The sequence below is a fragment of the Vanellus vanellus genome, assembly GCF_965231255.1.
Source record: "Vanellus vanellus genome assembly, chromosome: 27".
NCBI classification, from domain to species: Eukaryota; Metazoa; Chordata; class Aves; order Charadriiformes; family Charadriidae; genus Vanellus; species Vanellus vanellus.
In genome coordinates, this window is record NC_138932.1 from 2,206,837 (window position 1) to 2,218,244 (window position 11,408).

At 69.3% G+C, this 11,408-nt stretch overlaps 3 protein-coding genes across 4 annotated transcripts; 1 reads left to right on the plus strand and 2 right to left on the minus strand.

Moving 5' to 3' along the window:
* Window positions 1-148: 148 nt before the first annotated feature.
* PEX19 (peroxisomal biogenesis factor 19) lies at window positions 149-2,942 on the minus strand. 2 transcript variants are annotated; one of them, XM_082495999.1, is made up of 8 exons: window positions 2,877-2,942; window positions 2,152-2,258; window positions 1,905-2,049; window positions 1,265-1,350; window positions 1,020-1,181; window positions 758-934; window positions 603-647; window positions 149-500 (listed from the first exon to the last, which is right to left on the minus strand). In XM_082495999.1, the coding sequence occupies exons 1-8, from the start codon at window positions 2,929-2,931 to the stop codon at window positions 438-440; spliced, it is 840 nt and encodes a 279-aa protein (XP_082352125.1). In that variant the 5' UTR covers window positions 2,932-2,942; the 3' UTR covers window positions 149-437. The 2 variants fall into 2 exon arrangements, with proteins under 2 accessions (XP_082352125.1, XP_082352124.1); XM_082495998.1 differs by having other exon boundaries at window positions 1,905-2,070.
* A 1,059-nt stretch (window positions 2,943-4,001) lies between these two features.
* On the plus strand, window positions 4,002-8,401 carry FCGR2A (Fc gamma receptor IIa; the record flags this gene model as incomplete). Its single annotated transcript, XM_082496101.1, has 11 exons — window positions 4,002-4,077; window positions 4,783-4,803; window positions 4,891-5,133; window positions 5,449-5,715; window positions 5,804-6,088; window positions 6,572-6,841; window positions 6,956-7,243; window positions 7,343-7,432; window positions 7,945-7,966; window positions 8,075-8,193; window positions 8,265-8,401. The coding sequence occupies 11 exons, from the start codon at window positions 4,002-4,004 to the stop codon at window positions 8,399-8,401; spliced, it is 1,818 nt and encodes a 605-aa protein (XP_082352227.1).
* Window positions 8,402-8,845: 444 nt separating this feature from the next.
* FCER1G (Fc epsilon receptor Ig) lies at window positions 8,846-11,188 on the minus strand. The gene is made up of 5 exons (XM_082496053.1): window positions 11,035-11,188; window positions 10,571-10,662; window positions 10,326-10,367; window positions 9,993-10,013; window positions 8,846-9,608 (listed from the first exon to the last, which is right to left on the minus strand). The coding sequence occupies exons 1-5, from the start codon at window positions 11,090-11,092 to the stop codon at window positions 9,552-9,554; spliced, it is 270 nt and encodes an 89-aa protein (XP_082352179.1). The 5' UTR covers window positions 11,093-11,188; the 3' UTR covers window positions 8,846-9,551.
* Window positions 11,189-11,408: the final 220 nt, after the last annotated feature.

The following is an 11,408-nucleotide window of genomic DNA, read 5'->3' on the forward strand; positions in this document are numbered from 1 at the left end:
TGTCCCCCCCATGTTATTATAGGGTCTCCTTGTGACCCCCCCCAATGGTACTGTAGGATCTTACATGCCCCCGCCCCGATACTCGGGGTCCCCCCCGACACTGTAGGGTCACCCTGTGTCCCCCCCGTTTCGGCAGGAGCCATTCCAGTCGCAAACATCTTTATTGGGGACATCAGGGACACATACAGGCATCCCCAGGGCCGGGGGTCCCTGTGCCCCCAACCCCACACCGGCCCCCCCCAGCACCCCCCTGGTGCGGGACGGCAGAGCCCGTGCTGCCACGTCCAGCCCCGCTCCTCAGCGGCCACGGCTCCGGCTCCGCTCGGCCTCCTCGTCCTCCTCCTCATCCTCGTCGGGGTCTTCGTCAGTCGGTAACGAGGTGGGGGCCGTCCTCAGCACCGGGGGGGGCCGCGGCTGCCCCCGTCCCACCACCGCCACTACATGAGGCGGCACTGCTCGCCGCCTGCCGCCCCTGGTAGCTCCAGGTTGAGGCCGGGGGGCTGCAGGGAGAGGGTGAGTGGGGGGGCCCAGGCACCCCAGGGGGACCCAGCAGTCCAGGGGGATCCCCCTCACCCCCCCAGCGGATCCCCAGGGACACTCACCGACTCCCCGGCCAGCTCCTTGGGCGGGTGACCCAGGTCCTGCAGCTGGGGGGGCAGACAAAGGGGGTCAGGGTGGCACTGGGGGGCATCAGGGTGGCACCGAGGGCGTCAGGGTGGCACCGGGGGTCTGGGGGGGGTCTGTTCCCCCTGCTCACCTGCTGCATGAGGTCGAGGAGGGTCTCGAAGCGCGCCCGCCTCTCCTCCTCGCCCTCGCCCGGCCGCTCGCCCTCCAGCTGCTGGCAGATGCGGCCCATCACGCCGTGCTGCGCCCGGTACCGCTCATACTGCTCAGCTGGCAGCGCCTCGCCGTTCCGCCGCAGCCACTCGGGGTACTACAGGGGGGAAACGGCGGCGGGGTTCACACTAGCACCACCACGGCTGGCCCCCAGCCCCGTCCCACCCCGCCAGACCCCCCACCTTTTCGGTGATCTCCTTGAGTGAGGGGTAGAGCACGTCCTTGGAGAGCAGGCTCTGCATGACGCTCCGCATGACGGGCAGGACGCTGCCCTCGCCATCGCCCTCCTCCAGCCCCAGCCCCTCCAGCGCCTTCGCCAGCTCCTCCTCTGAGGCCGAAGAGTTCTGCAAGGACACCGTCAAACCCCCCCTGGGATGGGGGACACCCCCGGGGGGACCCGGCTCAGCCGGCGGCAGGGCAGCCATACCTGCAGGTCGGTGGCATTCCTGGCCAGACCGCTCAGTGTCTCCTTCAGGCAGGAGGTGAACTCCTGCTGCGACGCCACGTCACCGCCTGCGGGGACCGGGAGACGCTGGTTGAGGACAGGGAGACGCTGGGCACCCTGGGGCACCCCACTCGGCACGAGTCCGGGTTGTGTCTTGGGGATCCTGCGTCTAAATGAGGGTTCCTGGGGAACCTGCGGGACCAGGGTATCCCCCAAAAGCCCCCAAATCTTCCCCCCACCCTGCTTCACTGTGGTGCTGGCTGGCGGCAAGGAGGCTTGGGGAGCCCCTGGCATGCGGGAGGATGCTCCGCACTGCAACACCGGAGAGATGCCAAACCGAGACCGCCCGGCGTGGTGGGGAACCCCCCGCCGCCGCTCCCACCCAAGCACCGCACACTCTGCTGCAACCTCAGTCCTCTGGCTGTCGGCGAGACCTGAGGCTGCCAACGCTGCCACCGGCGCACTCCCAGCACGGCAAGGGCTCAGCCGGGCTGCAGCTTGCCGACTCTGGCGCAACCGATGCGGGGGCAGCTGGGGATGGTGGCCGCCAAGGGGCTGCCGCCTCCTTTTTACCCCTGCGGCACTGAGGAGGCTGCGTGCCGCGCGCGCCGGCCCCACTCACCCACTCTGCCCGCCGCCTCCGAAAGCTTCTGGAACTGCTCCACCAAGTGCGGCTCCTCCCGCGCCAGCTCCTGCATGGCCTGCTCGAACTCGGCGGCCGCCTGCGAGGCCAGCTCCCCCTCGAACAGCTCCTCGAAGAACCTCTCCTGTGAGGCGAAGAGGGCGGCCTGGGGAGAGGGGCACGGTCACCCCCCCACCCCCCCGGGGGCCGGGGTGATGGCGGTGGGTGCAGCCCGGCAGCGTCGCACCTTGGCGGCGGCGGCAGCGTTGGGCGAGGGCTGTGCCCCGGTGGGGGGCGGCGGAGGCGGCGGCGGGGGGGCGGCGGGCCTGGCCTTCTCGAAGTCATCCAGGGCACCTGGGGAGGAGGACGGAATGAGGGGGGACCCCTGGGCACCCCTGGCCCAGGGACAGACGGACACACACACACACCGGCCCCAAAGTGGGTCCCTGCGCCCCAATGACCCCCACCCCACCGCTCCCCATGGACCCCAATGCCTGCCCAGAGCCGGGGGCCCTGCCCTGACACCCCCAGCCCCACCGCCCCCCAGTGGCCCCCCCCAGTCCCACTGCACCCCAATAACTCCCCAACCGTGCCACACCTCAAAGAGCCCCCCACGTTCCCCGCACCCCAATGACCCCCCCAGTCCCATGGTATCGCCAATAAGGAGCTCAGCCCCACCTCCCCCCAATGACCCCCCCCAGCCCCACTGCACCCCATAACCCCTGACCCCACCGCCCCCCAAGGACTCCCCCAGCCCCACTGCACCCCAATGACCCTCCCAGCACCACCACACCCCAATGACCCCCCCCAGCCCTACTGCACCCCATAACCCCCCCAGCCTCGCTGCACCCCAATGACCCCCCGGTCCCATGGCACCCCCAATAACCGCACCCCAAGGACCCCCCCAGCCCCACCGCCCCCCATAACCCCCAGCCCCATTGCACCCCAATGCCCCCCCCCGGCCCCGCTCACTGTCGAGCAGCTCCTCCAGCTCCGGGTCGGGGCCCGGGCCCGGCTCCGCCGCCATCTTCGCGCCGCTCCGCCTCCGCCGGGGGGAGGAGGAGGGGGCGGGACCTCTTAGCCCCGCCCCCCGTGGAGACCACGCCCTCCGCGGGAGCCCCGCCCCTCGCCGCGCCGTTCCGCCGCGCGCCCGCCAGGCGGCGCTGCAGTGCCGGGGGCGGGGCCTGACCCTCCCTCTCCGCGGGGGCGCTCCCGGAGCGCGGACCCAGCGGTGCTCCCAGCGCTCGGGGTCCCGACCCTCGGGGCTCCCGGCACCCGGGGGGTCCCAGTCCCTGGGGTCCCGGTCTCTGGGGTCCAGCCCTCGGGGTCCCAGACCCTTGGGGTCCCAGCATCTTGGGGGTCCCAGCAGCTGGGGGTCCCAGCATCTTGGGGGTCCCAGCCCCTGGGGGTCTCAGCCCACATGGTCTCAGCATCTTGGGGTCCCAGCTCTCACGGTCCCAGATCTTGGAGGTCCCAGCACCTGGGGGTCCCATATATTGGGGTCCCAGCCCACATGGCCTCAGCCCCTCAGGGTCCCAGCTCTCAGGGTACCAGATCTTGGGGTCCCAGTCCTTGGGGTCCAGCTCTCAGGGTCTCAATCCTCTGGGTCCCAGCCCCTTGGGGGTCCCAGCCCCTTGGGGGTCCCAGCTCTCAGGGTTCCAGCTCTTGAGGTCCTGGCCTATTGGGGGGACTCAGCCCATGGGAACCCAGATTTCGGGGTCCCAGCCCAAGCAGTGTCAGCCCCCTCAGTATCCCAACTCTCAGGTTCCCAGTTCTTGGGGATCCCAGACCCTTGAGGGTCCCAGGTCTTGGGGTCACACTCCCTGGGGTCCAGCTCTCAGGGTCCCAGCCCCTTGGGGGTCTCAGCCATCGGGGTCTCAGCCCCTCACGGGTGCAGGACACCCATGGGGCTGCTCATGCCTTGTGTCCTTGGAAGGTCCCGGTGCCTGGAGGAGCTCCGCTGGGCAAGGGGGCTGGTGTCTCCCCTAGGCCTGCCCCTCATTAGCGCTTGTCACGTCCCGCCACTGTCCCCCAGGGCCGGGGCAGAGCCCCAGGGACACGGAAGTCACTTCCTTCCCCTTTCCCCAAATGGCTGCTATGCAAAGGGCAGGTGGCCCCACCAGCTCGCGGCAGAGTGCCGGGATGGCTGGGACCGCCGTGCTGCTCCTCTGGGGTGAGTGCCCACACAGGGGCCACGGGGCTGCGCAGGGGGCCTGATGCTACAGGGACCGGCGCCCAGACCCCTCTCTGTTTTGGGGAGCAGTGGGCTATGGCAGAGCCTGGTGGCAGCAGCTGGGCCACAGGGAGGGAGCACATGGTGGCTGCGGGGTCACCCAAGGTCCCAAACGCCAGCAGGGCCAGCTCACAGGGTTGTACCCCCGGCCATGGGCTGGGGTGACCATGGGGACAGGGATGTGGGGTTGGAGGACATGGCAACAATGGGGACATGGGGACATGGGGACGGGGCTGTGGGGACAGGCACCGCAAGGAGACCGTTGTGGGGAATGCCACCATGGAGCTGGGGTGGCTGTGTGGATGGGGACATGGGGACAAGCACCACGCAGATGGGGCCGTGGGAGCAAGTGCCATGGGGATGGGACCGTGGGGACAGGACCAGCGGGATGGCAGAGATGTCCCTGTGCCCTGCGCCAGCCCGAGCCAGAGGTGTCACACAGATGTGGCGTGTGGGTGGCTCTGACGCAGCCGTGTCCCCTGGGCTCCCCTGGCTGTCCTGGGGACAGTCCCCAACGCCTTTTCCCATAGGTGCCAGTGTCCCCGCGGGGGCAGTATGGGGACAGCCCCTGCACCTCGTGCCGTGGGTGCCGGTGTCCCCGCGGCAGCAGCCCCCACACGGCCCCTCTCCCCTTCTCCCTTCCAGCCCAAGCCCTCGGCCTCGCAGGTGAGTTCTCGCTGCCGGTCCCCAACCCTGCTGTCCCCAGACACCCCCGGTGGCCCCGGCAGACCGGCGTCCCCCGTCCCCCCGCAGGTGCCCAGCTCAGCCAGCTCACAGCAGAACCCCCCTGGACGCCGGTGTTCCAGTCAGAGATGGTGACGCTGACATGCTGGGGGTCCGGCGTGACCAGGACCACCAGCTGGTACATCAACGAGCAGCTCTGGATGCAGGCAGGACCCCACTACCTCCACATCACCAAAGACCACCCCGGGACCTACCAGTGCCGCGGCCCCAGCACGGGGGTCAGCCCCCCCGTCACCGTGAGCTTCTCAAATGGTGAGGGGCGGGATGGGTGCCCCTGGCTGACACCTACAGGTGCCCCGAGGGCTCTGGGCGGGCTCTGTTTCAAGTGCGATGGGAGCCCATCCCCACACACACAGGTGCCATCGCTTGTGCATCCCCGGTGCATCCCCTGTGCACACCAGCACATCCCCGTGCACGCGAGTGCATCCCCTGTGCACACTAGTGCATCCTTGTGCGTCACTGGGTGCATCCCCCTGCCCGCCGGTGCATCCTTGTGCATCACTGGGTGCATCCCCCTGCCCACTGGTGCATACTGGTGCAACGGGAGCCCCCGTCCCTCTCTTGCAGACTGGCTGGTGCTGCAGGTGCCAACGCGGGTGCTGCTGGAGGGGGATGAGCTGCCGCTGCGCTGCCGCGGTTGGGAGGGTGCGGCGGTCGCTCAGGTCCAGTTCTTCCACGAGCAGTGGGCGCTGGGGGGGCCGACCCGGGGGACTGAGCTGCTCCTGAAGCCCCTGCGGCTGCAGCACGGTGGGCGCTACCACTGCCAGGCCAAGGTGGAATACTCACTGGTGTGGTTGCAGCACAAATCGGCGCTGGTGACGGTGGCGGTGCAAGGTGAGCGCCTCCTCCCCAACACCCACCCATGGGGGCGCGACACCCCCCCCCGGGGCTCGAGCTCACCGTCCCACTGGATCCTTCCCAGAGCTCTTCTCGGTGCCAGTGCTGCACCTGGAGGGTCCGGCCGAGCCCCCCGAGGGACACCCCCTGGCCCTGGGCTGCCTCAGCACCCCCAGCACCCTGCGCCCGCCCCCCCGCCTCCAGCACCTCTTCTACCGGGACGGGGTGGTGGTGGGGGGTCCCCAGGACTCCCCCCAGCTCCGGCTGCCAGCCCTGGAGCTGACCCACTCGGGGAAATACTCCTGCGAGGTGCGGACGGCGACAGCCAGTGTGCAGAAACGCAGCGCCCCGGTCACCATCACCGTACGCAGTGAGTGTGTGGGAGGGACGGGGACGTACAGGGGCCCTGCGGCCCTTCCCGGCTCCCCCCATCCTTTCCCGGGTCCCCCCACCCCTCCCCAGGTTCCTCCATCCTTCCCTGGGATCTCTTTGTCTTTCCCCGGGTCCCCTCATCCCTCCCCAGGTCTCCCCATCCCTGCCTGGGTCCATTCATCCCTCTCCAGGTCCTTCCATCCCTCCTTGGTGGCCCCAAATCTCTCCCCAGGTCTCTGCATCCCTCCCAGGGTCCCCACATCCCTGTCTGGGTCCTCTCATCCCTCCCCGGGGGTCCCTTCATCCCTCCCCGGGGGTCCCTTCATCCCTCTCCAGGTCCCTCCCTGGGGACCCCCCATCTCTCCCTGATGTCCCCCATGCTCCCTGGGTCCTTCCGTGCTCCCCAGGTCCCCCCACCCCTGCCTGGGTCCCCTCATCCCTCCCCGTGTCCCCTGTCCCTGCCTGTCTCCCCCCCCCCCAGGGATCCCGGTCTCGGGGGTGTCCCTGAAGGCGCAGCCCCCCAAGGGGAAGGTGGTGGAAGGCGACCGCCTGGTGCTGCTCTGCTCGGTGGCCACAGGGACGGGGCCCCTCTCCTTCTCCTGGCACCGGCAGGGCTCGGCTGCGCTGCTGGCCACGGGCCCCCGCTACGAGCTCAGCGCCGCACAGCAGCAGGACAGTGGCCGATACCACTGCATGGCCAACAACGGCGGCACGGCGGCCAGCAGCCCCTCGCTGTGGGTCACCGTCCTGGGTGAGCGGGACTCTCCGGCTTCGGGCACCCCCCCACCCACAGCATCACCTCACCCCACGCCAGGGGATAGCCACCACGGAGTCTGACCCCCGGCGCCATCTCTCCACCTGGCAGTGCCAGTGGCTGGTGCCACCATCACCATGGCACGGACGGAGCCGTCGGTGGCGGTGGGTGAGAGTCTCAACCTGAGCTGCTCGGTGCAGGCGGGCACCGCACCGGTGACCTTCACGTGGCTGCAGGATGGGCGGGAGGTGGGCTCAGGACCTGTCCTCCCCCTGGGGACAGTGGGGCCAGCGCACGCCGGGACATACCAGTGCCGGGCCACCAACGGCTTCAGCTCCCAGCGCGTCTTCCAGGTGCTCAGCCCGGCGGTGGCCCTCTCGGTGACACAGCCGGTGTCAGGTGAGGGTCACCCTACCCGTCCCTCTTCCTGGTGTCCCTACGGGGGTCCGGCTCCCCGGGGCCAGGGGTGACCTGAGCTCGTCCCCTCTCTGTCCCCAGCCGTGGCCGTGGGGGTCAGCGTCTCCATTCTGCTCCTGCTGCTGCTTGGTGTCGCTGTGGGCTGGCACCTCTGCCAGCGACACCGTGCAGGTGGGTCACCCACACTGGGGACAGTCGGTGGTGCCGGGTGGGGTGAAAGCCCCCCACACTGGTCAGTGGGGGGCAATGTGGCTGCACCCCACGTCCCCTGTCTTGGCTGGGGCTGAGCCCCCAGTGCCCTCGGCTTGGGATCCTGGAGGGTCCGGGAGGGGTTAGGGGGTCACGGGGGGGTCTTGGGGGCCCTCCCTGCTTGCAGCCCACAGCCCCCCCATCCCATCTGGGTGTCTGGGGCTGAGTCCCTGGTACTGCCAGGTTGGAGTCCTGGAGGTCTGAGGGTCCTGGGGGTGCCTTGGAGGGGGTCTCTCTGCTCTTAGCCCACATCCCCCTTTCTCACCCGAGTCCCTGGTACCACCAGCTCGGGGTCCTTGGGACGTCCCCCCCCTCCTGGGTGTGCAGGGCTGAGCCCTGGGGCCTCTGGCTCGGGGGTCCCTCTGCGTGTCACCCCGGGGACCCCAGGGCTGCTCACACACCCCCTCCCCCCCCCCCCCCCCTTTGCCTTGCAGCTGCCGGGAAGAGCCGGGGCAGGTGAGTGTGGGGGGGGTCCGATTGTGAAGCCCCTTTCCCCGGGGCTGGACAAGCCCCCCTTCCCCCTCCCCGCCTGCCCCCACCCCAGGCGCCCCCTTATCCCCGCAGGGACCCCACGGCCCCCCCGGAGCCGCCGGGTTGCCCACTGGAGCCCACAGCCCCCCCCGAAGCGCTGGAGGACGGGGAGGTGCTGTACACCCACGTCGTGGTCACCGAGTGGGGCGGGGGTGAGTACGGGGCGCGGGGGGGGGGGGAACGGGCGGACGGACACGGGTCCCCAAACCGGCTTCTCTTGCAGGTACCGGCCCGGCCCGGCCCCCCCAGGGCTCCCCCCGCCCCGCGCCCCCGCCGGAGCCGACGGTCACATACGCGGTGCTGCCCCGTCCCCACGCGCGGCGGCGCGTCCCGAGCGACACCTACGAGAACGTCCCGTGACACACGCGGGGCACTGGGGAGGGGGGTCGGGGGGGTGTCGGGATGCCGCCTCTGCCCTGGTGTCCCCCCCGGGCAAACCCCCCCGCCCCCGCCCCAACCCGCCGTGCCCGGGGCCCGATCCGGATCAGCAGAGTCCAGCGCGGGTGGGGGAGGGGGGGTGGTGTCGCGAGTGGGGGAGCCCCAGAGCTACACAGGGCACCCAGTGCTCCCAATGCTCCCCATTCCCCCTCCCACTATTCCCCATTCCCCCCACCCCCCACCCCCCCCCAGTGCTCCCAGTACTCCCCATTCCCCCTCCCAGTGCTCCCCACAGCTCCCCAGTCCTGCCAGGACTCCCCAGTGTTCCCAGCACCCCCCTGCCCCCCCTTCCTCTGTCAGGTCCCCCCACCCCGGGGGCTCTCCCTGTCTCAGCCCTGCTGCCCCCCCCCCCCCCCCACACTCGGGGGTGCCCCAGGGGGCAGAGGAGCCGTTTCCATGGTATTGGCCCCCAAATGGATTTTTTTTGGTTAAATGGGGAAGTGGTGTTTTTCTCTCCTGGGAGTGTCTCATCCACCCAGACAGATGCGGCTGCTGCCACTGGGAGACGGTGACACCATCCCAGCCCCATAGGTGTCCCTGTCCCCACCGGCTCCGTCCCCATCCAACGGTGCCACCGTCCCCGGGGGGCCCCTGTCCCCCTACAATAGTGCCACCATCCCCGGGGGGCTCCCGGTCCCCAGCAGGACATGGTGTCCCTGTCCCCAGGGGTGCCCGTCCCTGTTGGCAGCCCATGCCATCATCTCCAGTGCCATCGTCCCCAGCCCCATGCCACGTCCAGCCCCACCAGGAGCTGGTGCCATCGTCACCGTCACCATCCTCAGTTCTTGCCCCGCTGTTACACAAACCCTCCTGCCCCATTTGCACATGGCGCTGCTTTACTGGGAGGGGGCAGCACCAGCTCCCCCCTGGCTCATGGGGGTCCCGGCCCCGCAGCAGCACTCAGCCGTTTTGGCGGTTTTGGGCTAAAACCAACTATTTCCAAGGGAAAAAAAAAGCTCCAGTTCTTCATCACAGTCCCGGGGTGGGGGTGCGCAGGGGGCAGCCATGGGGTGTTCCCTGGCTGCTGGGAAGGGATGGGGGGGACGAGGGGCGGCTGCGTCGTGGGAGGGGGTCAGGAGTCCTTCATCTGGAGGGTTTCGTACATCTCCTGTCCCTCGCTGCTGAGCCCCTGCCCAGGAAAGGGGGTTAGGGGGTGCCTGCCCCATGTCATGCCCCGCCCCCCCCCCCCCCCCCCCCCAGCTGCCACCCATCACCCCACCACGAGGACTTCCCACCCAACATACGCCCTGGGGGGCTGCAGGCTATTGGGGAGGGTGTGCTGCCCCCAGGGTGGGTGGTCCCAAGGGGGGGCGGGGGGGGGAAGAGGGGACAGGGCGCCCCCCCAAGTTACAGCACCCACAGGACACAGCGCCTGCGGGGGGGACAGGGGCATCCCCGGGGGATGGGGGGGACCCAGTGAGACGAGGGCACCCCAGGGGACATGGTACCCCACCAGGGATGGGGACCGTGGGCAGCCCCGCCCCCAGGATGTGTCACCCCCAGACTGACTTACGGTGTAGATGGCTTCTTCCTTCTGCTCCAGGGAAGAGAAAGAGAAAGAAAAAGAGCTGGGGGGGGGGGGGGGGGGGGGAAATGACGAGACGAGACACAGCCACAGCCACCCTCACTCCCATGGGGAAATGGGGGAAAACCATATTTCCCAGATTTCATCCCCCCAAGCCAGCACCACCAGAGCCCCCCCAGTGCCCCTTCGCTTTCCCCTTCCACGGCATTGGCACCGTCTGGGACAGGCACTGGCCGGGGGGGGGACACACCAGTCCCTCCCAGTGTACCCCATCCACAAATTTCCCCAGTCCCGGTTGCCCTTTGCCGACGGTGCCATCACCTCCTTGCTGGCTCCTTGCTGCGACGCTCGGCGAGCCAGGAACTGCACAGGGGTCCCCCAAAAGTAAAAAAAAAAAAAAAAAAAAAAAAAAGAAGAAGAAAAAAAAAACCAAAATAAGAAGAGGAAAAAGCCCCAGCGCTGGCGGGGAAGTTTGGGGGTCCCCCCAAAATAACGGGGTCCACCAAGGGTTTAGCTGTGTCCCTGAGCCGGGGACAGGTTGCCGCAGGTCGGGTCCTGGTGCTCACCTTGAGGCGGCAATAGAGGACGGTGAGGACGATACCGTAGAGGAAGAGGATGGCGTCCAGGACGTAGCAGAGCTCCGGCTCCATCAGGGCCTCTGGGGAGGATGGAGGGAGGGGCAGGAGGGGGTCACTGCCTCAGCATCGCCCCGGGACGGGTCCTGCGCCCATCCTGGCTGCAGAGAGCTCGGCTCCGCCATCTCCCAGCATCGCCCCTTTCCACACGCCGGCAACGGCAGAGCGTCCCAGGGGGTCGCAGGCAGCAGCAACGTCCCCCGGGGCAGTGTCCGAGACCCCCAGAGCCCACCAGGACTCGCCCCTCCGCGCCATGAGATCTCAGGCGGAGGTTGAGGGATCCCAGCTTGTCCCAAAGGATGCCCTCAATGGAGCCAGGCCAACGGCGACCCACCCAACCGCTCTCCATGCCCGCGAGACCCCCGTCCCTGCGGGATCCCCGTCCCCATCCCCACCTGCTGCCGGGGTCCGCAGCAGCAGCAGGATGGCAGCGAGCAGCAGGCGGGCACCCATTGCTCGGCCCGGCCCCGCCACGGGGTCCAGGAGGTTGGGGCGATCACCACGGAGTCAGCGACTGCAGAACCAGTGCCTTCCTCCCCGCCGGCTCGCACCGCCCCCACTCCGCTTCCCCCCCCTCCTCCAGCCCCGGTCATGCTGGGGAACTGGACGGCGCAGCTACCCCTCTTCCCGCAAAGGACGGTGGCGACGTTGCTCAAGGGCCGGGCAAGCTGACCCCGAGCGTCACACGTCCTCCCTGTGCCCGGCCTGCCCCAGTCCTCGTGGCACCCCGACTCCGCTGCGGTCAGCTGGGGGGCGGTCTGCAGGAGCA